At 40.6% G+C, this 23,589-nt stretch overlaps 1 protein-coding gene across 7 annotated transcripts in view; it reads right to left on the reverse strand.

Annotated features, from left to right (window-relative positions):
- Positions 1-11,572: 11,572 nt before the first annotated feature.
- The window catches only part of sfxn3 (sideroflexin 3), an 85,929-nt gene continuing 73,912 nt past the window's right edge, over positions 11,573-23,589 (reverse strand). For 6 of the 7 annotated variants that reach the window (XM_068053029.1, XM_068053032.1, XM_068053034.1 and 3 more), the window contains 2 exons: positions 19,302-19,349; positions 11,573-17,182 (listed from right to left, as the gene is read on the reverse strand). In XM_068053029.1, coding sequence (XP_067909130.1) covers positions 17,086-17,182; positions 19,302-19,349 — 145 coding nt within the window. In that variant the 3' untranslated portion in view covers positions 11,573-17,085. The remainder of the gene's footprint in view (positions 17,183-19,301; positions 19,350-23,589) is intronic. The other variant, XR_010977075.1, reaches the window with a different exon arrangement.

Genomic DNA, 23,589 nt, shown 5'->3' on the forward strand with positions numbered 1-23,589 from the left:
TTGAGCTTGTAAATGATTTCGTCATCCCTTCAGGCACATTTCATATGGTTCGATGCTTTCTATTCATTTGTACGCAGATAATGTATCTTTGGATTCAACATATGCAGTTCCTGCTTCTCTCTGCTTAAATATACCCAGCACTCCAGTCGAAACAGATCCAGATGAAATCTATGACGTAAGTCTTCTCTAAGTCTATGTTAAATATTCATTTTAACTGTCCTAATGAGTTGGAAAGCAATAGCTTTGATGTGTACTGGGTGTTTGAAACGAGGACATAATTAGTTGGTTTACTAGCACTACAGCTCCTTATTTATTAGGTTTCCCCCGTTAATTAAGTCCATAGGGAATATTCCTGTAGGTTTTATGTTAAAAGAGAGACAGAGAACTAATTTAATCCTCTTTAAACCAATATGAGGTGAGAACAGTACTTTCGTCAGTTTGTTTTGCCTGACCCAAAGTGACTTGTATCTTTTTAAAATTACTCACTAAAATCACCAGTATATGATTCAGAATGGGCCATTTTGACATCGATTTCGGATAGGTTTTTTTCCACTGATTTCTAGAGGCAGAAATTTGGGATTTAATCACCTTATGTTTGATTTTTGTTTAACCTCAGCTCTAAGAATGTCCAATTTATGCTTTAATTCAACATCCTGTATCAGTCATTAATGATTTACTGTTTAACTTTTGCTGAACTGTATATTAAAATGAAGATTTTAGTGATGGATCTGATAGATATGATGGATAGAACTTATTAACAATAAATGATAAGGTATTAAATTAACTTGATGGGTTTTAGAATTTAGAATGAGGTATACTTTAGTTAGTTTAGATTTTATTTTTTAGGCTATATGCCCTAAATGTGGATTTTCTCCATCGAATGTTATATGTTGAGTGATTAGACATGTTGAATTTATCCTTCAATGCTACAACCTTCATAAGCAACAATGACTGATGGCCTGCCAATCAGGATCTTCAATTTGACTCATTATCTGCATCAATTCCCCTCAAGGTCTTTCTGTCCTAGAGCCAGAGAACCATAGAAAGATTACGACACAGAAGGAGGCCACTTAGCCCAGTGTGTCTGTGCCGGCTGAAAAAACTAGCCACCCAATCTAATCCCATCTTCCAGCACCTGGTAGGTAGCATTGCAGGTTACAGCACTTCAGGTGCAGGTCCAGGTACCTTTTAAATGAGTTGAGGGTTTCTGCCTCCACCACCAATCTGGGCAGTGAATTTCAGACACCCACCACCCTCTGGGTGGAAAAAGCTTTTTCCTCATGTCCCCTCTAATCCTTCAACCAATCACCTTAAATCTGTATACCCTGGTAATTGACCTCTCCACTAGGGGAAATAGGTCCTTCCTGTCTATTCTTTCCAGGCCCCTCATAATTTTGTCCACCTCAATTTAGTCACCCCTCAGCCTCCTCTGTTCTAAGGAAAACAACTCTAATCTTTCCTCATAGCTGCAACTTCCAAGCCCTGGCAAATCTCTTGTAAATCTCTGTACCGTCTCCAGAGCAATTATGTCCTTCCTGTAATGTGACCAGAACTGTACGCAATACTCCAGCGTTTTATACAGTTCCAGCATCACACCCCTGCTTTTGAATTCTATACCTTGGCTAATAATCCATATGCCGCCTTCACCACTTTATCTACCTGTCCTGCCACCTTCAGGGATATGTGGACATGCACTCCAATGTCTCTCACTTCTACCCCTCTCCCATTTATTGTGTATTCCCTTGCTTTGTTTGCCCTCCCCAAATGCATTACCTCACACTTCTCCAGATTGAATTCCATTTGCCACTTTTCCAACCACTCAACCAAACCATTGATATCATTGTGGAGTCTAGAGCTATCCTCTTCACTATCAACTACACGGCCAATTTTTGTGGCATCTGTAAATTTCCCAATCATGCCTCCCACATTTAAGTCCTAATCATTAATATATACCACAAACTGCAAAGGACCCAATACTGAGCCCTGTGGAACGCCACTGGAAACCGCTTTCCATTTGCAAAAACATCCATCGACCACTACTCTTTGCTTCCTGTCACTGAGTCAATTTTGGATCCAACTTGCCACATTCCACTGTATCCTATGGGCTTTGATTTTTCTGACCAGTCTGCCATGTGGGACCATGTCAAATGCCTTACTAAAATCCATAGAGACAACATCCACTGCACTACCCTCATCAATCCTTCTTGTTACTTCCTCAAAAAATTCAATTAAGTTAGTAAGACATGACCTTCCCTTAACAAATTCACGCTGACTATCCCTGATTAATCTGTGCCTTTCTAAGTGGCAGTTTATCCTATCTCTCAGAATTGATTCTAATAATTTACCCACCACCGAGGTCAGACTGACCGACCTATAATTATTTGTCCTATCCCTCCCACCCTTTTTAAACAATGGTACAAGAGTCACAGACCTCCAATCCTCTGGTACCTCACCTGCATCTAGTGAGGATTTGAAGATGATCCTTCAAGCATATGCTATTTCCTCCATGGCTTCCTTTTAACAACCTTGGATACAGTCCATCCAGCCCTTGTGATTTATCCACTTTCAAGGATGTCAGACCCTGTAGTACTTCCTCTCTCATTGTGTTTATCGTATTTAATATTTCACACATCTTTTACTACAATGTCTGCATCATCCCTCTCCTTTATGACGACAGAGACAAAAAACTCATTAAGAACCCTGCCCACATCTTCTGCATCCATGTATAAGTTCCCTTGTACATCTATGATAGGCTCTACCCTTTCCTTAGTTATCCTCTTGCTCTTAATATACTGATAAAACATCTTTGGGTTTTCCTTGATTTTACCTACACTTCTTTATGCAATCTTAGTCAGCCTAGATTACCTGTATCATCCTTTTGGCATGTATCAGAGCTAGTCTGCATTAACTAAATAACTGAAAGCATTTCCACACATTTTGAGGGTTAATTATCCTATTTTCCCTTGGGAGACAATCTCCTCCATTCATTATTTGTAGCAAAGTCATAAATGCTTTCTTTATACTTGTGGTTATGATTTTGCCACAAGCAGAGAAGGAAGCCATCAAATCATAGAATAATACAGCACAGAGAGATCCCATGCAGGCCATCATGCCTGTGCCGGTTTTTGAGTTATCCAAATTGGTCCCACTCCCCTGCTTTTACCACATACCCCAGCAAATCTGTTCAAGTATTTATCCACTTCCCTTTTGAAAGTTACTATTGAATTTGCTTCCACCACATATTCAGGCAGTGTATTGCACATCATAACAATTCATTGCATAAAAATGTTTTCCCTGTTCTTTCCCCTTGCTAGTTCCCTTTCTCCCTCACCTCCCTCTCTCCCCACCCCCATCCCTGAGCTGTGTACTTGCTCTGTATAAGTTGCTGAGCTGTGTGGCCTATAAAACGCAAGCAGCCAGGAGAGATGTCCCTTTTGGATACAAGGCACTGGCTCCGCTTGGGGCAACTAAGATAATGGAAATCAGACCTCTATCTAACGTACCACACTGCCATACCCACTGCTGTACTGTTTGAATTGTTTACTGCGAAATTGTCATGAAGTAAAAAAATTGGCGGTGTTCATGGTTCGGCAGGTTCCACCACGAAGAATGTGATTCCAGAAAGTTTCTCCCAGGAAGAAGCAGCAAACTCAAGTTTAAAAGAAGCCAAGAAGCCACAGTGCGATCAATGGCAGCAGTGTGAGAAAACCACCTTCTGAGAGTATGACCAATAATTGACACCTTAACATTTGAACACTAAACTACATGAAAAGGGAAGAGAGTTCTGCTATTTAGTTATGTGAATCCTGCATTTTAGTGTATTTCTTTTACGCTATAGGGTGTCATTTAACCGGCACCAGTTACATATTTTGCAGTTGTTATACTTAAGATTGTGTTTTGGAAACATAGCCCTCCGAAGGTAGAAACCTCCCAAACATGTCCCTTCCGCCTCTACAGCTGGAACAGTGTGTTTAGAAAAAAAAATGACCAAAAACTTATTGGCACTGAGAAGCCAATTATTCCACAGCCATTTTAATTGTTCGTTCCTTTGTTTGAAGTCATTTTCTGTATTTTAATTGCATTTCTTCTAGAAAGGCAATTAGAAGTGCATTAAAAATTTTTATCTCATCAAGGATACCAAGCAAAGCTCATTTCATTAGAAAAGCTAAGCACATAATTTAATATTTAATGGGCTAAGTTGAGTGAAATCTTTCTTCAATCCTTTAACCGAGCTGCCTTGGGTGTGGAGTAATTGAATTTAGTTAATAGGATTTCCACATTACAAAAAAATAAGAGCAGTTGATCTGCCAGCTTTACGTTTTGTGGGTTTGGTCTTCCTGTTACATACATACCAATAACAAATATGACGGGCCTTATTATTTTTGTATGCGGTGGAACAAGTGAAGTGTCATGGGTTTTGTACTATTTCAGGACAATGCGAATGGGATGTGTGACTTAGATGTAACTACAAGCCAATAATATTAAGGGGAAGCTAGATAAGCCCATGAGGGAGGAAGGATATGCTGATAGGGTTAGGGGAAGTAGAGTGGGAGGAGTCTCGTGTGGAGCATAAATGCTGACATAGAACAGTTGGGCCAAATGGCCCATTTCTGTTCTGTAGACTCAATGTAACTCCATCCTCCTCATATTGGAGTCCGTGTCAGGGAAACTACCTATTTTGGAGTTAAGCTTGAGACATTATTATTAGATTCAGTACCAAGAAAATCCATAGAGGAATTTCATGCAATAGAACATAAGTAGAAATCAGCTGTTGCTTTTTCCTTATTTTATTGAGTTTTTAAAATATATATATATATATATATATAATTATAGCACAGGAGGTGGTCATTTGGCCCATTGAATCCATGCCAGCTCTCTGCAAGAGCAATTTAGCTAGTCCCACTCCCCCACCCTTTCCCCATAGCCCCACAACTTTTTTCTCTTCAGGTGCTTATCCAATTCCATTTTGAAAGCAATGATTGAATTTTGCCTCCACCACACTCTCAGGCAATGCATTCCAGATCCTAACCATTCACTGCATAAAAAAAAAAATTCTCGTCACCTTTGATTCTTTTGCCAATCACCATAAATCAATGTCCTCTGGTTCTCAACCCTTCCACCACTGGGAACAGTTTCACCCTATCTACTCTGTCCAGCCCCCTCATGATTTTGAACACCTCTATCACATCTCTTAATCTTCTCTAAGGAGAACAGCCCCAGCTTCTCCAATCTCTCCTCGTAATTGAAGTCCCTCATCCCTGAAAGCATTCTTGCAACTCTTTTTTTTCTGCACCCTCTCTAAAGCCTTCCTAACGTGCAATGCCCAGAATTGGACACAATACTCCAGTTGAAGCTAGTGTTTTATAACAGTTCATCATAACCTCATTGTTTTTGTACTCTATGCCTCTATTTATAAAGCCCAGGATTGTGTATACTTCATGAACCACTTTCTCAACCTGCCTTGCCACCTTCAAAGATTTGTGCACCTAAACCCCCCAGGCCCCTCTGCATCTGCACCCCCTTTAGAATTGTACCCTTTATTTTATATTGCCTTTCCTCATTCTTCCTGCTAAATGTATCACTTGACATTTCTCTGCATTAAATTTCATCTGTCACCTGCTACCCATTCCACCAGCCTGTCTATATCCTCTTGAAGTCTATCACTATTCTTCTCACAATTCACAATACTTCCAAGTTTTGTGTCATCTGAAAATTTTGAAATTGTGCCCTGCACACCCAGTCATCGATCAAGAAAAGCAGTGGTTCCTATACCGACATAAAAGCAAAATACTGCGGATGCTGGAAATCTGAAACAAAAACAAGAAATGCTGGAATCACTCAGCAGGTCTGGCAGCATCTGTGGAAAGAGAAGCAGAGTTAACGTTTCGGGTCAGTGACCCTTCATCGGAACTGACAAATATTAGAAAAGTCACAGATTATAAACAAGTGAGGTGGGGGTGGGGCAAGAGATAACAAGGGAGAAGGTGCAGATTGGACCAGGCCACATAGCTGACCAAAAGGTCACAGAGAAAAGGAAAACAATATGTTAATGGTGTGTTGAAAGACAAAGCATTAGTACAGATTAGGTGTGAATACACTGAATATCGCTGCAGTGTTCCAGTGAACATCAACGCAAGCTCGAGGAACAGCATCTCATCTACCGATTAGGCACACTACAGCCTGCCGGACTGAACATTGAGTTCAATAATTTCAGAGCATGACAGCCCCCCATTTTACTTTCATTTTTAGTTATTTTTTCTTCCTTTTTTTTTTACATTCCTTTTTACATTTTTTACAATCTTTTTTGCATTTATTTCATTTCATCTTAGTTTGTTCAGTTTTCTTACCCACTGTTTTTTTCAGGTTGTTTTTCTTCAGGTTTGCACTTGCTGCTGTTCAATATTCAGTGTATTCACACCTAATCTGTACTAATGCTTTGTCTTTCAACACACCATTAACATATTGTTTGCCTTTTCTCCGTGACCTTTTGGTCAGCTATGTGGCCTGGTCCAATCTGCACCTTCTCCTTTGTTATCTCTTGCCCCACCCCCACCTCATTTGTTTATAATCTGTGACTTTTCTAATATTTGTCAGTTCCGAAGAAGGGTCACTGACCCGAAACGTTAACTCTGCTTCTCTTTCCACAGATGCTGCCAGACCTGCTGAGTGATTCCAGCATTTCTTGTTTTTGTTCCTGTACCGACCCCTGGGGAACCCCACAGCATACATTCCTCCAGTCTGAGAAATAACCATTCATCTGTAACTCAGCCAACTTCGTATCCATGCTGCTACTGTCCCTTTTATTCCATGGGCTTCCACTTTGCTGACCAGCCTGTTATGCGACACTTTGTCAGATGCCTTTTGGAAGTCCACATACACCACATCAACTGCATTACTCTCATCAACCCTCTTTGTTACCTCATCACAAAACTCAATCAAGTTACTTGAACAGAATTTGACTTTAACAAATCCATGCTGGCATTCCTTAATTAATCCACACTTACCAAAGTGACTGGTAATTTTGTCCAGGATTCTCATTTCTAAATGCTTCCCCACCACGAAGATTAAACTGATTGGCTTGTCTTGCTGGGTTTATCCTTACACCCTTTTTTGAACAAAGGTGTGACATTTGCAATTCTCCAGTCCTCTGTATCTAAGGAGGATTGAAAGATTATGGCCAGTCCCTCCACAATTTGCACCGTTACTTCCCTCAAAACTTTGGATGTACCCCATCCAGTCCTCGTTACATATCAACTTTGAGTATAGCCAGCATTTCTAATACCTCCTGTTTGTCAATTTTTAGCCCATCCAGTATTTCAATTGCTTCCTCTTTCCCTATGACTTTGGCAGCATCTTCTTCCTTGATAAAGACAGATGCAAAGTAGTCTTTTAGTACCTCCAGCTATGCTTTTTTCCCCCATGCATACATCCCTTTTGGTACCTAATTGGCCCCACTCCTCTTACTACCCTTTTACTATTTCTATGCCTATAGGAGACTTTTGGATTTCCTTTTATATGAGCTGCCAGTCATATACTCTTGCTTTGTCTCTTATTTCCTTTTTCACTTCCCCTCTGAACTTTCTACATTCTGATCCTCAAATGTATTATCAACCTGACATCTGTCATATGAACCCTTTTTTTTGCTTCATCTTACTCTTTATCCCTTTGTCATCCATGGAGCTCTGGCTTTGGTTGCCCGACCTTTACCCCTCATGAGAATGTACCTCAACTGTGGTTGCCCTACTTTTCCCCCTCATGGGAATGTACCTCAACTGTACCAGAAGCATCTCCTCTTTAAAAGACAGCCCATTGTTCCATTACAGTTTTGCCTGCCAATCTTTGATTCCAGTTTATCTGGAACGGGGTCCATTCTCAACCCATTGAAATTGGTCCTCCTCCTATTAAGTATTTTTACTCTAAATTGCTCCTTTCCATTGTTTAATCTGAACCTGTAAGTTTTTATAAGTTATTATTTTGTTTGTTAGGGATCAGTGTCTTTTTCAAAGTTACTTTTTTAGGATGATTAAAAATACCGACACACTTACGGCACCTTATCATGTTGAAATGTCTTGCTTTCTCTGTTATGTACTTCTAAACTGTGATATGTTTCACTTGTGTGTTTCATGGAGGTAATGTCAAAATAGAGGTCATTGTGATCTCTCCACAATTAATCTCATTCCAAGTTAACAAGGAGCTTCAGGCAAGCACCTCCCCACCTTCCCTCTTTCCTCGCTATCCCCTCTACCCAATCTAGATAAGAGTCTAAACTCATGGAACAGAGAATCATGAGATTCTCAGGTGAGAGAAACTGTGTGCTGTCACTCAGCAGGGCAGGCTTCTATCTACCCACATGCTATGCCACTGGCCTATATGACAAACATACAAAATTGACAGGCAGGAAAAGACCAGTTGGTCCATCAAACCTGTCCCACGCCACGAGGGCTGGAGCATCGCGGCTGAACATTTCCTCCCTCCCTGTACCCCAGCAACCATATAATCTCCCAGGGGAGGCAAAAACATGTCATGGTGTGAAAACCAAAAAAATGGGTCTGGAGCAGACCTTTTAGTGCAGTACATCTCAGGAAAGGAGTCCTGAACTGAAGGTAACAAATAATTACAGCTGTAGTACCTATCTTGTGGGGGGCTATGATCTTCCTGTTTTCAAGACCCACTTCTACACAATTAAGTACTTGTGGTGCATAATAGCAGGAGCATCCTTATTTAGGAGATACTCTATTAAAATAAAGGTACAGTTCTTCCTGACTCTGGCTATTGGTAGAAGCAGGCTGTATATAAAGAATAGGGAATGAAGTGAATTCAAACACTGACCCTTTCAACTCCATGTAAGAGCCTCTCCTCTCTGATGTTTATTTTGGGTCACAGCAGAGGTTCAAGTAGAGTCATGAGCACATTTCACTAGTGCATCAAGATGTGCTCTTGAAAACATTGACGTGAAGTACATTGTTCACATTGCTACCTCACACGTACACTTTTGGAGGTGCCATCTTTCAAATGAGATGTTAAGACAAGGCACAGTCTATCCTTTATGGTGGGCATAAATGATCCCATGGTACTATTTCAAAGAAGTGCAGAGGGGTTCTCCTGGCCAGAATTTATCCATCAATTAGCATCACTTTATAAAAAGACTTTTGTTGTTTGTGAAACCTAGCTGTGCATATATTGACTTTCCTACATTACAGGAGTGACCACAGTTTGAAAGTGCTTCATTGGTTGTAAAGCACTTTGGGCTATCCTGAGTTTGTGAAAAAAGCCATATAAGTGCAAGTTCCCTTTTCTCAGGCAGAAAAACTTTGCTTTCAATCATTGCAATGCTAGCCTATTGTTGCCTGATAAGGTCACTGAGTGTCATTCTTTATCTTAATGAACATATTTACAAATGGGCATAGGTGTTGATCAAACACTTTCTGAAATAAACCAATATCCTGCTAATGCATTTTAATGCCAGTTGCTGTGCTCCGTGTTTTATATTACAGTGCATTATTTGGACTTGTCTTCAAAGTTACATGTTTCTTTTTACTCAATATAATAAAATCTTATTGTTCGTAGCTTATTGTTTACATTACAACTAGGCAGTCTTCACCCAGTGCACAATTCATGAGATTTTATCATTTATTCAGCTGCAAAATGCCCAAGTTCTGACTCTGTAGAGAAAGGGTTTGCTAAACTGTTGAACTTCACAGGAAAAACCACCTAGGAACTTTACACAACTCAACAAAGACAAAATTATACTAGGGACTCTGAGCTTTCTTATTGAATATAGAACAAATGTTTGAATTTTCTGCAGATTAAGTCACAACAATGTCTTTTGAGCACATTAAAGTTCATCTATTTCAAGGACTGAGACAATTGTCGTCTCCCCCTCGCCCCCACCGCACCTTTTCAGTCACACAGATGGAGGTGGAAGTAGAACTATTACCAACAAAAGAACTATTGGACAAACACTCCATGTTTCAGACTTATTAGAATCTGTGCATCAGACTGGGCACTGACACTGCGGAGACACCAGTGATATTTTGACAAACAGGCAGCTTGTTGCTTTGTGATTTTGATCACTTAGAATTGTGTAAATATTATCCAAGGTGGCTAACACAAAGCATTGTTAATGTATAGCCAGCCTGTATTATTTCAGCTGTTGAAACTTAATGCCACAATTTTACTCACTTGATATGCTGATGGCCATTAGGCACTCAATACCAGCACGAGCAACTAAAGATAGATTATCTTTCTGGTAGGTCGTTCTTCATTCTTGGAGAGATATCCAAGTATCTACCTCAGGATCTTCATTCCAGGAGTGATATCTGAGCACCTACTCAATAGGATCATCTTCATTCTAGGAGTGACATGCAACCCCACACCTTGTAGGGATAGAACCAGCCTGATAGATTCTGGTGAAAGCATATGCTGAGCATGTAGATAAAACGTCTACAATGGTGCTGATGGGCAGGACTATATGTCAATGCACACTCTTATCTGAAAGCAGCTCTGGAATCTGCACCATTGCTTAATTTTTTAACCTGAAGCTGAACCGAAACAAGCTCTTCCACAACCACCGCACCCGCCCCCCTCCCTATTCTATGCTAATTCAAGACCACCTTACAGGTAGGTAATCCAGCATTCTTCATTCCACATCCTTTACAAACTGGAGAACACAGAAGTAGTACAAATTCAGCAGGGGTGGCTGCTGCATGAGGTATAACAATGTCAGAAAAAAATCTGCCACAGGGTGTTGTGTGCTGCAGTTAAATCTATATAGTAGTATCCAGTACATGCAGGAGGATTCAGCACACTTGGGACATATAGGGAGATGCAAAGAAAGCAATCTTGGGATGACCTTTAACCTTGCCCTGTACTTTGCCTGTGGAACATGGCAATAACAGAGGATACATTCAGCCTTCCATTTTGCTTCCTGTTGCTTAGTCATGGGTTTGGATTCTCGCCACAGGAAATTCAAACTATTCAGACTGTCTAAATTGCTTTGTCGAAGAGACATATCGGTGAACACTTTGTGCTCTGTGAGGATGTAGAATTTTGAAATAATGTTCCAGTTTTGATTTGTGTGGCAGCAGATAAATTGATGCATCAATTATTTCTTCACCCAATTGAAACTGGGCAGTCAGCTTCCCTAAAACGCCAGGTCAGTTCGAAAAACGGCTTACAGTTCACTAATTCCGCAACTGAAACCAATGCTAACAACAATGCAAGTTTCCATTTCAGGAGCATAAACCAACATGATGAGGTTCCGATGATTTGCTTCTGAAACAATAAATTCCCAATTAGCAACCAATAAAGGCAATGGATTGATGTACTAGACAGGCTCCAGGACTGCATATTGCCTTGAGCGCAGTTCTCGTGCAGTTGGGCATTCTGGGCAGGGGTGCCCAACCCATGACTCAAACCCTTGCACCTGAAGAATGTCCACTTAATATTGGAAGGGCTGCTGTTGCATATGGAATTGTATGCCAGCACAAGTCACCACCTTCAAGAGAGGAGGGAAAGGAATGAGGGAACAGACACAAACACTATCAATTTTAAAATAGGATTTATTTCCCATATATTCAGTAAATGACTCCACACTCTAAAATATATATTAATTACATAAAATTGTCTACCACATAAAATTGTATTAAATAAATGACAGGCCACCCCCAACATATAAACACCATACTTATACAAACCTCAAATCGGGCAGAGTAGACACAGATTTATACCATGGCAATGCAGTGACACAGTAAGCTAAAGGATATGGGAATATTGACTGGTGGATCTTAAGAGGTTTCTGCTCACTATTCTCCGAAACTGCTTAGCTCCTGAGGCAAGGAAAGTCTGAGTGGAAATCAAGGACTATCCAAAAGAGAAGGGAGCAAAAATCAGTGGGAGAGTCAGTGATATTTTTGATAGCTCATATTTGAAGAGTTCTAACACTGCTTAAAATAATAAACTAACATTCAACATTAATGAATGTTACACTGCTCTTTGATCAGTTGCAATTTAGTATAACAAGTTAACCAGAATATACATTAAAAGTTCCACTAACCTGCATCCTTCATCAAGTATATTTTTGGGTGAGGATTTCATTATACAACACAACCCTTCAAGGTTTTTCTAATAAAACACCTTGAAGAGCAGAATACACCAGGTATTATACTCATTAAGTAATTTTGAGTAAACAACTAATTAAGTATCAACATGACTAATTCTTAACTGCTCCTCTGAAGTGGCCTAACAAGTTCACTCAGGGATGGGCAATAAATGCCAGCCTTGGCAGCGAAGCCCCACATTCCAAGGATTATTTTATTTTTAAAAACATGCTGTAAAGTGGAACAAAATAGACCACTGACTTGAAGATCAAAGCCTTTAGTGCCTTTGCTTCCTATCCTCAGTACTCCAATGCTTACAGTTTTGCACTGTGGGATCAGTAGCTAACTATGAGCAGAGTGGAGATTAAGCTTGATGAAACTGGTGCCCAAGAGTATAATTATGTGGATTCACCTCAAGTCCATAAAAGTCTCTGATCAACCTCATCCATAAAGGCAGAGTGTGTTAAAACTTGACAGAGGGATTGCCACTGCTGGGCAGAGCTTTCTGTAAACTCGATGTACACAGTATTGTTTTTGAATGGCCACTAGCAAGAGCAGGCGGCAAAAATCACATCTACCGTATAAAGGAACACACTCCGGCTTTGAAAATAATATTACTGGAAGCCACTAGCTTTTACAGTATCACAGAGTGTCTGGCTCAGCTTTTCTCCTTAACAGCCACGATGTCTATGTTGCCACGAATTCCATGTTGGCACTTATTCCACTGAATTGCACGGTTACATCCTGCAGGGTCAAGCTCATGACTAAAACTTCACGGTAGAGTATATAAAAAGGATTTCCCTCATACAACATGACAAAACCCAGCTCCTACTTCATGGGAGTTTAGGGGTTCTCCCATTCAAGATAAATGCCTTGATTCAAGAGTTGCTGAGTTACTCTCCCTGATAGTAACGTGGTATTTGTAAAGCAGTTAGCACAACATGGTTTGCTTTGCTCATCACTTGTACAACGAGTTGAAAAAGAATGCAAACAAAACTACAGGAAAAACACAATCCACGAACAATAAAATACTCATGTCTGTTCACATCTCCTGTCTGACACTCAGGGTGGAGGACTCCCCAGTCACCAACTGTGCTACATTTAATGGTCATCAGGACTCAGCAGTTTTCTCTGACATTTATTTCTAACCGTTTTTACACTAAACGTTAATGGAACCATTAAAAATGTTCCACTGCAGACAGTACTAATGGTCTCCTGATTTCTGCACAGTTGCAAATTCAACTTTCTCCAAGGAATTTTTTGTTTTCATTCAGTTTAAGCTTATAAAATAATCAGGGGTGAAGAGCTTTGTGCTGAGATTTACACATTTGATTTGCAGCCCTCGTGATTTTTTGACTATTATAAGTCAAGCTCTGCACTGGGAGTGCTAAGCAAGTTAACCTATTAACAGTCTGAAACACAATCCCTTTTATTAGTATTATGCAGTAACCTTAAATCCTCTATGCCTTTATTTTTTTTCAATTGTATTTTCAGGGTTGCAATCACACACATATTTCAATACATGATGTTTATAGCAGAAGTTCATTAATGTATTAGGATTTGTTGGCATGGCTATGCTTGCATTAACATATGGGTTTAAGGTTTAAGCAACTTGTTTGCTCTTGGTCCCTGAGCCTCAGCTGGTTTGGGGAGTTGGAGATGACTGCTGCCCACCAGTAGTCCTCTTCACTGAGTGTTGGGGACAGAGAAAGGCAGTTGCATTGAAGCAGCCTCTAATTCCAAACCAGGGCTGAACATCATTCATTCAGACAGGGAGGTGTCTCACAGGTGCACCAGGCATGTGCTGTGGGGAAGGCTGGAGATTGCCATAGTGGAGACACCTTCTGTGGAGGTCCCTTGCTTTTTAGTGTGCAGACCCAGAATCTATTGGCCTGGGTCGAGGTTTCTTGCATCAGCAAATGCTTCAGTGAAAAACGTGCACAGCAACTTTATTGATTAGTTCTTAAAACTTTGCCTTAAATAAAGGCTCATAAAACAGAAGTGACTTTTATTAGAAGGTCGGAGTGTACTTCAAGGAGTAAAATTTTGGAAACAGATTATACAGAATGTGGAAAATAAATACTTTAGGTAACCTACGGTTAAAATATATATAAATAAGCAATGTCTTTGGATATCTTCACGCTTAGAGAAATGCATCATCTCTCATCTCAGGTTATTGCTATTGACGCTTTCAGATGGATTACAGCTTATTTTGTTCAAAGCCTGTAAAGTTGTCAACTGAAAGCGGAGGTCACTTTTACTGACTGGGATGTAAATCTAATATGAAGTCAAAAGTTTCAGGTCACCAGTCCTTCCACGAGCATCTTGAGTCATCACCCGAGTAAAAATCTGCTTACCATAGACCTGATTTTACTTAGCTACTCTTAAAAAAATGAATTCCTAATTTCTACTATTAATTTTACTACTTCCTCACACTGACAATAATGGGAATACTGAACAGCTAATAATGCAAGTATCTACAAGTCACTTACATTCATTATCCAGATGGCTAATTCTAAATCACACAGTATTTCTACTCTATGTTTTTCCTGTCCAACTAGCAAATGAAGAATTTATGGATGTGCTGCAAGGTACCTCAATTGCACTTGGGTACAGCCAGAAACTTCAACAGGGCCTAGTAACCTAACTAGGATGTGCTTTGCAAAGTCCTCATGTATTCTCACTCAAACCTGGGGGAGGCTCATGGATTGCTGTTGTATATCAGCATTTCAAAATTTATGTTGTTGCTGAGATGTTCAGATCACCTGCCTGAATACGATATTTGGTTTTACCACACACCCCCTACATGCATCCATTTCAGGAACAATAGCAACAAAATCCACCTTACCCCCAAGCAGAATGATTTTCGCACAGTTACTCCTGTTTCCAGTGGGAGAAAATATACTAACATAGTCTGCCACTATTCAGGTTTGTTAACCTAAATTTTATAAAGGAGTGTAATCATTTTAAACAAAATTAAAACTGGCCTCACTATCAACGGATTTCTACATTATCTTGTGCTCCAAGCCTATCACTGCCTACTGCTCCAGCTTGACAGGCCCATTATAAATTCTGTTACATGTTGAGAAATTTTTATCATTGACTATTTTTGCTGATTGTGGAACCATGCTGTTCATGTTTGCCTACATAACTGTAACTGCACTTCAAAAGTAAAGTGCTTTGGGATATTCTGAGGCTATGATAATGACCACTATAAATATGTTTTCACTTAATTTCACATTTATATAGTAATAATTATAACTTTCACATAAAATAGAACTTTTCAAAGTCGCTTCACAATTGCAAACATCTTACTGATAAAAGATACTCAGAGGTTCAGTGCTTACAGGGTATCAATAACATAAATAAAAAAATACTGCTGTGCCCCTTGCTATTTCATTTGAAAGTAAAATGCACAATTTTTAGAAAGAGCATTTCTAAAGTTTTTTCATTTAGATTGTCACAAAAGGGAAAGATTCATCATTCTCCTGCGTGCTTTTAAGAGTGAACTGTGCTGTTGCTGGTTTCGAGAAATAATTTTATAATGCCACAAGCTGATGACTGGAATATCGTGACTACCAGCGTTCAACAACTGGCTCACGAATGACTGTGGGTCATCTACTTTTCCTGTATTGCCAGCATTTATGCCAGTGCTAGGTGAGGGACTCTTCTACCATTTTGAATTAGGAATTACAAATCTAAGGGCTAAAACAAAAATTAGACACCAGCCAAAATTTCAGCTTAATATTTAGTAAAATTACAAGATTATTTTTATTTGAGACGTTTACGTCAAGGTCCGACGTCCTTAATGCGAGACATCAAGAAGGTTGAGAAAACCCTGTCTGACAACTGCAATATGATAAAAGACAAGGAGCTGGTGTGAAGGAGACTTGTTTCCACTTCTAAACACTGTACTCTGAATACCTCACTGTGTCATCTGTAAAATCTCTATTGAAATAAATTAGAACATTACAATATGATAACCCTTCCAATTTGAAGGACCATGAAAAGCAGTTGAAGCACATGGAAAGTTATATTCCCAGTCAAATGGCATTTAAAACGGAGTAGGTATTATTGGATGGGAATTCACAATCCATAATAGAATAAGGTGGCAGAGAAGGATCCAGAAGGACTTCTGTTGAATAGATTATGAAGCTAATTAAAAGCAGAAGCAGAGAGACACAGCGTTCATTTGAACCTTGTTCACTATTATGGCAGAAAATTCCCATGAAAAGAAGTTTCAAATTCAGAAATAGCAGGAAAAAGCACTCTCTTAAAAAGGAGTAATACTTTAAATGATAAAAGTAGCAACCACAAACTATTGTTGGTATACAGAGCAAACAAAAGCAATGGAGTGCAAGAAAATTAACAGTAGTGAATATTTCCCTGGGCCTTCTATGGACAATCTTGGGTGGCGCATGGAAATCACAAGTTTCTAAACTTAAATCCTATGAGCATGGATTGGACTAGAAGAATCATGGATTCCCTGAGAGGCTGTAAAGGTTGAGAGATGTGTGTTCACCATGGCCATTACTGCATGGCTTGGAATTAACTTTTTCCCATGCTATATAATTGGAGTTTTAAAATCTTAGCAATTCAATTTTGAAACCTCCAGCACCCAAAAAAGAATTCTTGGCCCCTGGGCAGCCAATCTAAACTTTAAATTCCACTTGACCATGGACCAATAACTTGCCCTAGTAACACACACCTATACAAGTACTACTAAATCGATTACAAAAGGGTGGAATTGATTGCAGTCAATGGCCCAAATCATTTTTTTTGTTTCAGCATAATTACCTCCTCAGCATATACAAGAATATTGCCCAACACCCACCTGGGGTGGCTTACAGGATAAAAAGCAGTTTCTGTGAAAAATAATTGCGATGGGCAGACTCCAGGACAGTGATAGACGATTTCAGAGAAGGTTACTGCTGCTATTGAGTTGGATTGTTGACTGTCTTGGCCACGTTGTTTTTGTTAAGATTGCTTACAAGCCCTTGTTGAAGTAAACTACATCAACATCAGGATTGCTCGCCTGAATCTGAGCCTGAAGTTCTGGTTCCAGGCGGGACACCTTCATGGAGCTGTGAAATGAAAGAAAAAACACAAATACAAGTTGACTGCAATAAACTTTCCTTTCCCCCTTTTTATCTTTAGATCCATCAACTTGCTAACCAATTGGATGCCCAAGCAACTTGCTCTTGAGCTTCAGCCAATACCATGTGTAACTGGCACTATAAGATTCACAGAGGTAACAGGATTGATTCATCCTCTCATTTTCCTCCTCTTCCCCAATGGAAAGCCAGAAAAGATACCAGCTGGGAGGGGGAGAAATTGGACCAGGCCTTTGAGATTTAGCAATAACTGAGTAGTTGAGGAGCGGTAGAAAAGATGCCAGCAAGCAAGTTCCAGTTCAGCAGCAAATGTTTCTGAATGGATTGCTGGTGAGATTCCAGGATAGAGTCACAGCGGCAGAGAAGGAAGCCAATCGGCCCATCGGGCCCATGCGAGCAATCCAATCAGTCCCATTCCCCCACTCTAGCGCCGTGGCCCTGCAAGTTTATTTCCCTCAAAAGCCCATCCAGTTCCCTTTTGAAATCACTGTCTCCGCTTCCACTACCCTCGTAGGCAGCTAGTTCCAGGTCACCTATTGCCCAAAACCCTAAATCCGTGCCCCCCCCCCACCCCGTCCATAAAATCCATCCAAGCCCCCCCACCCTAGGAGAACCCCAGCTCCCCCAGCAAAACCCCACAGTCAAAATTCCCCCATCCCTGGAACCACTCTGACAGATCTCCCCTGCACCCAGCCAAGGACACCACATCCCTCCCAAAGTGCAACGACCAGAAATGGACGCAATGCTCCAGCTGTGGCCCAACCAGAACTGTATAAAGGTTCAGCATAACCTCCCTGCTTTTGTACTCAACACTTCTATTTATGAAGCCCAAGATCCCATACCCTTTCCTAAATATTCTCTCAGTATGTACTTCCACCTTCAAAGATCTATACACATGAATCCGCAGGTCCCTCTGTCTCTGTAGACCCATTAGAACAGTGTCACTTAGTATGTGTTGCCTCTTCCTATCCCTTCTGCCAAAATGCATCAAATCACACGAGAATTACCTCTTCTGGAATATGCTGCTGGTATCTCTTACCTCAAGGCCTTGATGGTCGTGTGCTGCTCAGCCACATAACATGGACTACTAGAGGGAACAGGTTAGCACAGAATGACCAAGTGGCCATGCTGACTGACTGTGGGAGGATTCACTAATCCATTTACAATAATCAAATTCTGGTTTGATCATGACCTTTCATCAGAACTGGTTCATCGACCCAAAACGTTAACCTTACCTTCCTCTTAACTGGCTTGCTGTATATTTCCAGTATTTTGCCATACTTCAGAATTCCAGCATCTGCAGTATTTTGCTTTCTGATTTTCTGCTTACTGTTACGTGACATGTAAAATGGAAATTGCCTATGACAACACTCCCCACAGACATTGCTGGCCCTGCAGGCCACTCAACATTTATCCCTCAGAGAAATGGCTGCACTGCACTGTTCACTCAGCCTGGCTAAGCGGTGGACTGAGGACATGTTGTATCACAGTTCATTGGTGCTCCAATGAGCAGGAACATTGAACAACAAAGATGATGAAAACTGAAAATGATGTGTCCAATATTGACAAACTTCCACAAATATCTTTCCACAGATGCTGCCAGACCTGCTGAGTGAATCCAGCATTTCTTGTTTTTGTTCCACAAATATCAATATAGGTACAGAAGGCCATTCCATGAGCTCATGACTGATTGGTATCCCAATTCCATTTACCCGCCATGGCTCCATATCCTTCAATATCCTGGCCTAGCGAAAATCCACTGATCTCAGATTTAAAATTGCTAAACGCAGTAGCATCTCCTACTTTTTGAGGGAGAGTTTTCCACACTTCTACCACCATTTGCGTGAAGATGTTTTTCCTAAATTCTCTTCTGAATGGCCTGGCTCTGATTTTAAGATTATGCCCCTTTGATTTTGACTCCCTCAGCAGCTGGAAATGTATTTATCAACCCTGTCAAAATTCCTTTCAAAATCCTAAAATGACTACAACAACATAGTAATTAGACTTTGTACCTCTTTAATAAATTAGTCATAGGTTGCTTAAAAAAGGATCCTGAACAATAACTAGATAAAATGGAAGGTTTACATACCTTTTTTGCGGGAAAAGTGCACAGCATAGTGGAGTGGCAAAAACCAAGCTGAGGAGAAAGAGAAATGAAAGCTGGTGAACAATGTTATTTTGAACCTACAGGTGTGAACTGATTGACATGCAGCCTGCTTCTAAGTCTCCACTGAGTCAGTGTTTGATGAGGGGTAGGCTAAAGTAACTAGCAGTGGTTAGCACGGCAGCCTCACAGCTCCAGCGACCTGGGTTCAATTCTGGGTACTGCCTGTGTGGAGTTTGCAAGTTCTCCCTGTGTCTGCGTGGGTTTTCTCCGGGTGCTCCGGTTTCCTCCCACAAGCCAAAGACTTGCAGGTTGATAGGTAAATTGGCCATTATAAATTGCCCCTAGTATAGGTAGGTGGTAGGGAAATATAGGGACAGGTGGGGATGTGGTAGGAACATGGAATTAGTGTAGGATTAGTATAAATGGGTGGTTGATGGTCGGTACAGACTCGGTGGGCCGAAGGGCCTGTTTCAGTGCTGTATCTCTAAAACTAAAAAAACTAAAAACGCACCAGCTTCCTCCAGGTGGAGATGTAAATTGCCTCTACAGTATCTCTACCAAAACAGCTCACATTTATATAGTGCCTTTCACATAGTAAAACATTCCAAGGTGATTCACAGGAGCAGTATCAAAACAATTTGGCATTGAGCCACATAACGAGACAATAGGAAAGGGACCAAAAGCTTGATCAAAGAGATAGATTTTTAAGGAGCATCTTGAAGAAAGAGACAGAGATGTTTAGGAAGGGAGTTCCAGAGATTTGGGCTTAGGCAGCTGAAGGCATGGCTGCCAATAGAGAAGAGATGAAAATCAGGGATGTACAAGAGGCCAGAATTAGGCAGCCTGACTAGATACGGGGAGAGATTATTTTCGGATGGATGTTTCGTTTAGTTTAGAGATACAGCACTGAAACAGGCCCTTCGGCCCACCGAGTCAGTGCCGACCATCAACCACCCATTTATACTAATCCTACACTAATCCCATATTCCTACCACATCCCCACCTGTCGCTATATTTTCCCTACCACCTACCTATACTAGGGGCAATTTATAATGGCCAATTTACCTACCAACCTGCAAGTCTTTTGGCTGTGGGAGGAAACCGGAGCACCCGGAGAAAACCCACGCAGACACAAGGAGAACTTGCAAACTCCACACAGGCAGTACCCAGAATTGAACCCGGGTCGCTGGAGCTGTGAGGCTGCGGTGCTAACCACTGCGCTACTGTGCCGCCATGTAGTGTACACATCCTTAAATGGGATACTTATACTGGCAATGTACGCAGTGCTCAGGAAGAATACATCAGATATTTCTGAATTTCATACAAGGTGAATATTTGCAAGCAGCAACAAAGATAGACATGATATTTAAATACAGATCATTGTCAGGTTTATCCTAAAACTCAGCAATCTCAGCTCAATGTTTCTACATATTAATGTAGGTTGCTTAGACTAAGCAGAGCAAGACTATTAAGAAAGCAGTTAATTTTTTGTCTCTGTCATGATCAGAGGACGCTGGATGGAGCCGAGAAGGATTTACTTCTCTTACAATTGCAACAGCCAAGTGTAATCATCATTTATTCCTGGGAGTAGCCACAACCTAGGGTCATCTACCTCTTTATCTTTAGGGGCTTATTGTATGCTATTGTAGGGCCTTAAAGGCCACATACAAAGTTAAATCCATGCTGTGTTAATCTGCATTGATCTCAAGTGGATTATACAAAAAGATCTTGGTGTTTTCATTTAGGATTTATCTACCAGTGAGAAAACAGCACCGACAAACTTCCAAAGAATCATAGAAACATAGAAAATAGGAGCAGGAGTAGGCCATTTGGCCCTTTGGACCTGCTCCGCCAATCAAAAAAGATCATGGCTGATCGTCTACTTCAGTACCCTGTTCCCACTTTCTCCCCATATCCCTTGATCCCTTTAGCATTAAGAAATATATCTATCTCCTTCTTGAATATAGTTAATGACTTGGCCTCCACTGCCTCTGCGGTAGAGAATTCCACAGGTTCACCACCCTCAGAGTGAAAACATTTCTCCTCATCTCGGTTCTAAATGGCATACCCCGTACCCTGAGACTGTGGCCCCTGGTTCTGGACTCCCCAGCCATCAGGAACATTCTCCCTGCATCTAGGCTGTCTAGTCCTGTTAGAATTTTATAGGTTTCGATGAGATCCCCTCTCATTCTTCTAAACTCTAGTGAATATAGACCTAGTCGACCCAATCTCTCCTCATACATCAATCCTGCCATCCCAGAAATCAGCCTAGTAAATCTTCTTTGCACTCCCTCCATGGCAAGGACATCCTTCCTCAGATAAGGAGACCAAATCTCGACACAATACTCCAGATGTAGTCTCACCAAGGCCCTGTATAACTGCAGTAAGACATCCTTGCTCCTGTACTCAAATCCTCTTGCAATGAAAGCCAACATTACATTCGCCTTCCTAACTGCTTGCTGCACCTGAATGCTTGTTTTCAGTGACTGGTGTACAAGGACACCCAGGCCTCATTGCAACTCCCCCTTTCCCAATCTATCACCATTCAGATAATAATCTGCCTTTCTGTTTTTACAACCAAAGTGGATAACCTCACATTTATCCACATTATACTGCATCTGCCATGCATTTGCCCACTCACCCAACTTGTCCAAATCACACTGGAGCCTCTTTGCATCCTCCTCACAGCTCACATCCCCGCCCCCCAACCCCAGCTTTGTGTAATCTGCAAACTTGGAAATGTCACATTTAGTTACCTCACCCAAGTCATTAATATATATTGTGAATAGTTGGGGCCCAAGCACTGATCCCTGCGGTACCCCACTAGTCATTGCCTGCCACCCGGAAAAAGACCCGTTTATTCCTACTCTCGGTTTCCTGTCTATCAACCAATTCTCAATTCATGCCAGTATATTACCCCCAATTCCATGTGCTTTAATTTTGCACACTAACCTCTTATGTGGGACCTTATCAAAAACCTTCTGAAAATCCAAATACACCACATCCACTGGTTCTCCCTTATCTATTCTACTAGTTACATCCTCAAAAAACTCCAGTAGATTTGTTAAGCACGATTTCCCTTTCGGAAACCCTTGCTGACTTTGCCCAATCCTGTTTATGCTTTCCAGGCGTTCTGCTATCACATCCTTTATAATAGACTCTAGAATCCATGCAAGACAAACTGCTGAGTAAGGAATAAACAAACAAAAAGGTTGGCGTTGCCTGGGTCTCATGGTCAAATTGCCAGGGCTAGTGGACCACAGGCCTAGTTTAGGCAACCTTCCATATTTGAGCTCGAGTCTCCAGAACTTACTTGAAGTCACTTCACTCTTAATTGTTAAATTCACTCCAAAAATATAGTTAGAAAATTAAGTACATCTTTTGGTTACCTAGAGTAGAATTTGGTGCAATATTCACAGGAATCAAGGAATTTTTATGCTCATTAATAATGTACTATTTCCTGCATAACTACTGCAGTTTTGTATAAAAATCATGGAGACAGTCAAAATGTAGGTCATTACTAATAACATATTACTTGCTCCAAACATAATCTATCTTGATGGCCTTGGAAGGGGAAATAGTAAAGTAAAGAGGACTGTTCGGACATGAAATGCTTTACCATAAACAGGGATGGAAGCAGAATGCGAACAATGTTTAAAAGGGAATACTGGATAAAGAAACATTTGCACGGGAAAAGGACAAGAGGATGGAACGAAGTGGACAGCTCTTTCAAGGAGCTGGCACAGCCAAGATGGGTCAAATGGGCTCCTTTTGTGCTGTAAAAGTATGATTTGCTCCAAACTGCAATAATAGAATTTTATAGAAATGGTATACACGTGGAGGCTATTTTTACGACCATCTATATAATTTCCTTTTGGAGGGATGCTACTGGCTTTGTACAACAATATAACATTGCCTTTAATTCATCCTCTTTGACATCATGCAGCTTTCAAGTGTTTGATGTGCTACTAATGCCGCTTCTTGACTGTTAACGTGTTAGTCATGCAGTTTATTGAGTATTTAATGTGGTTCTAATGATGACAGCATTACATAAAAATAACACAAATACTGACTGCCATTCACTAGCAACTCAATTAAAATGGTTCAACGATTCAGCATCAGCTGGCTCCAAGCACAAATTTCTTCTAATAATAAATAGTTGTTGAAGCAAGCATAAAGAAGATCTTTGAGTTATCCAAATGTCCCTCAGTAAAAATGCTGCAAGAATTTTTATTTCCTCACTTGCAATGGGGAACATGATTGTGAAATA

The sequence above is a fragment of the Heterodontus francisci genome, chromosome 20 (assembly GCF_036365525.1).
Source record: "Heterodontus francisci isolate sHetFra1 chromosome 20, sHetFra1.hap1, whole genome shotgun sequence".
Classification (NCBI taxonomy): Eukaryota; Metazoa; Chordata; class Chondrichthyes; order Heterodontiformes; family Heterodontidae; genus Heterodontus; species Heterodontus francisci.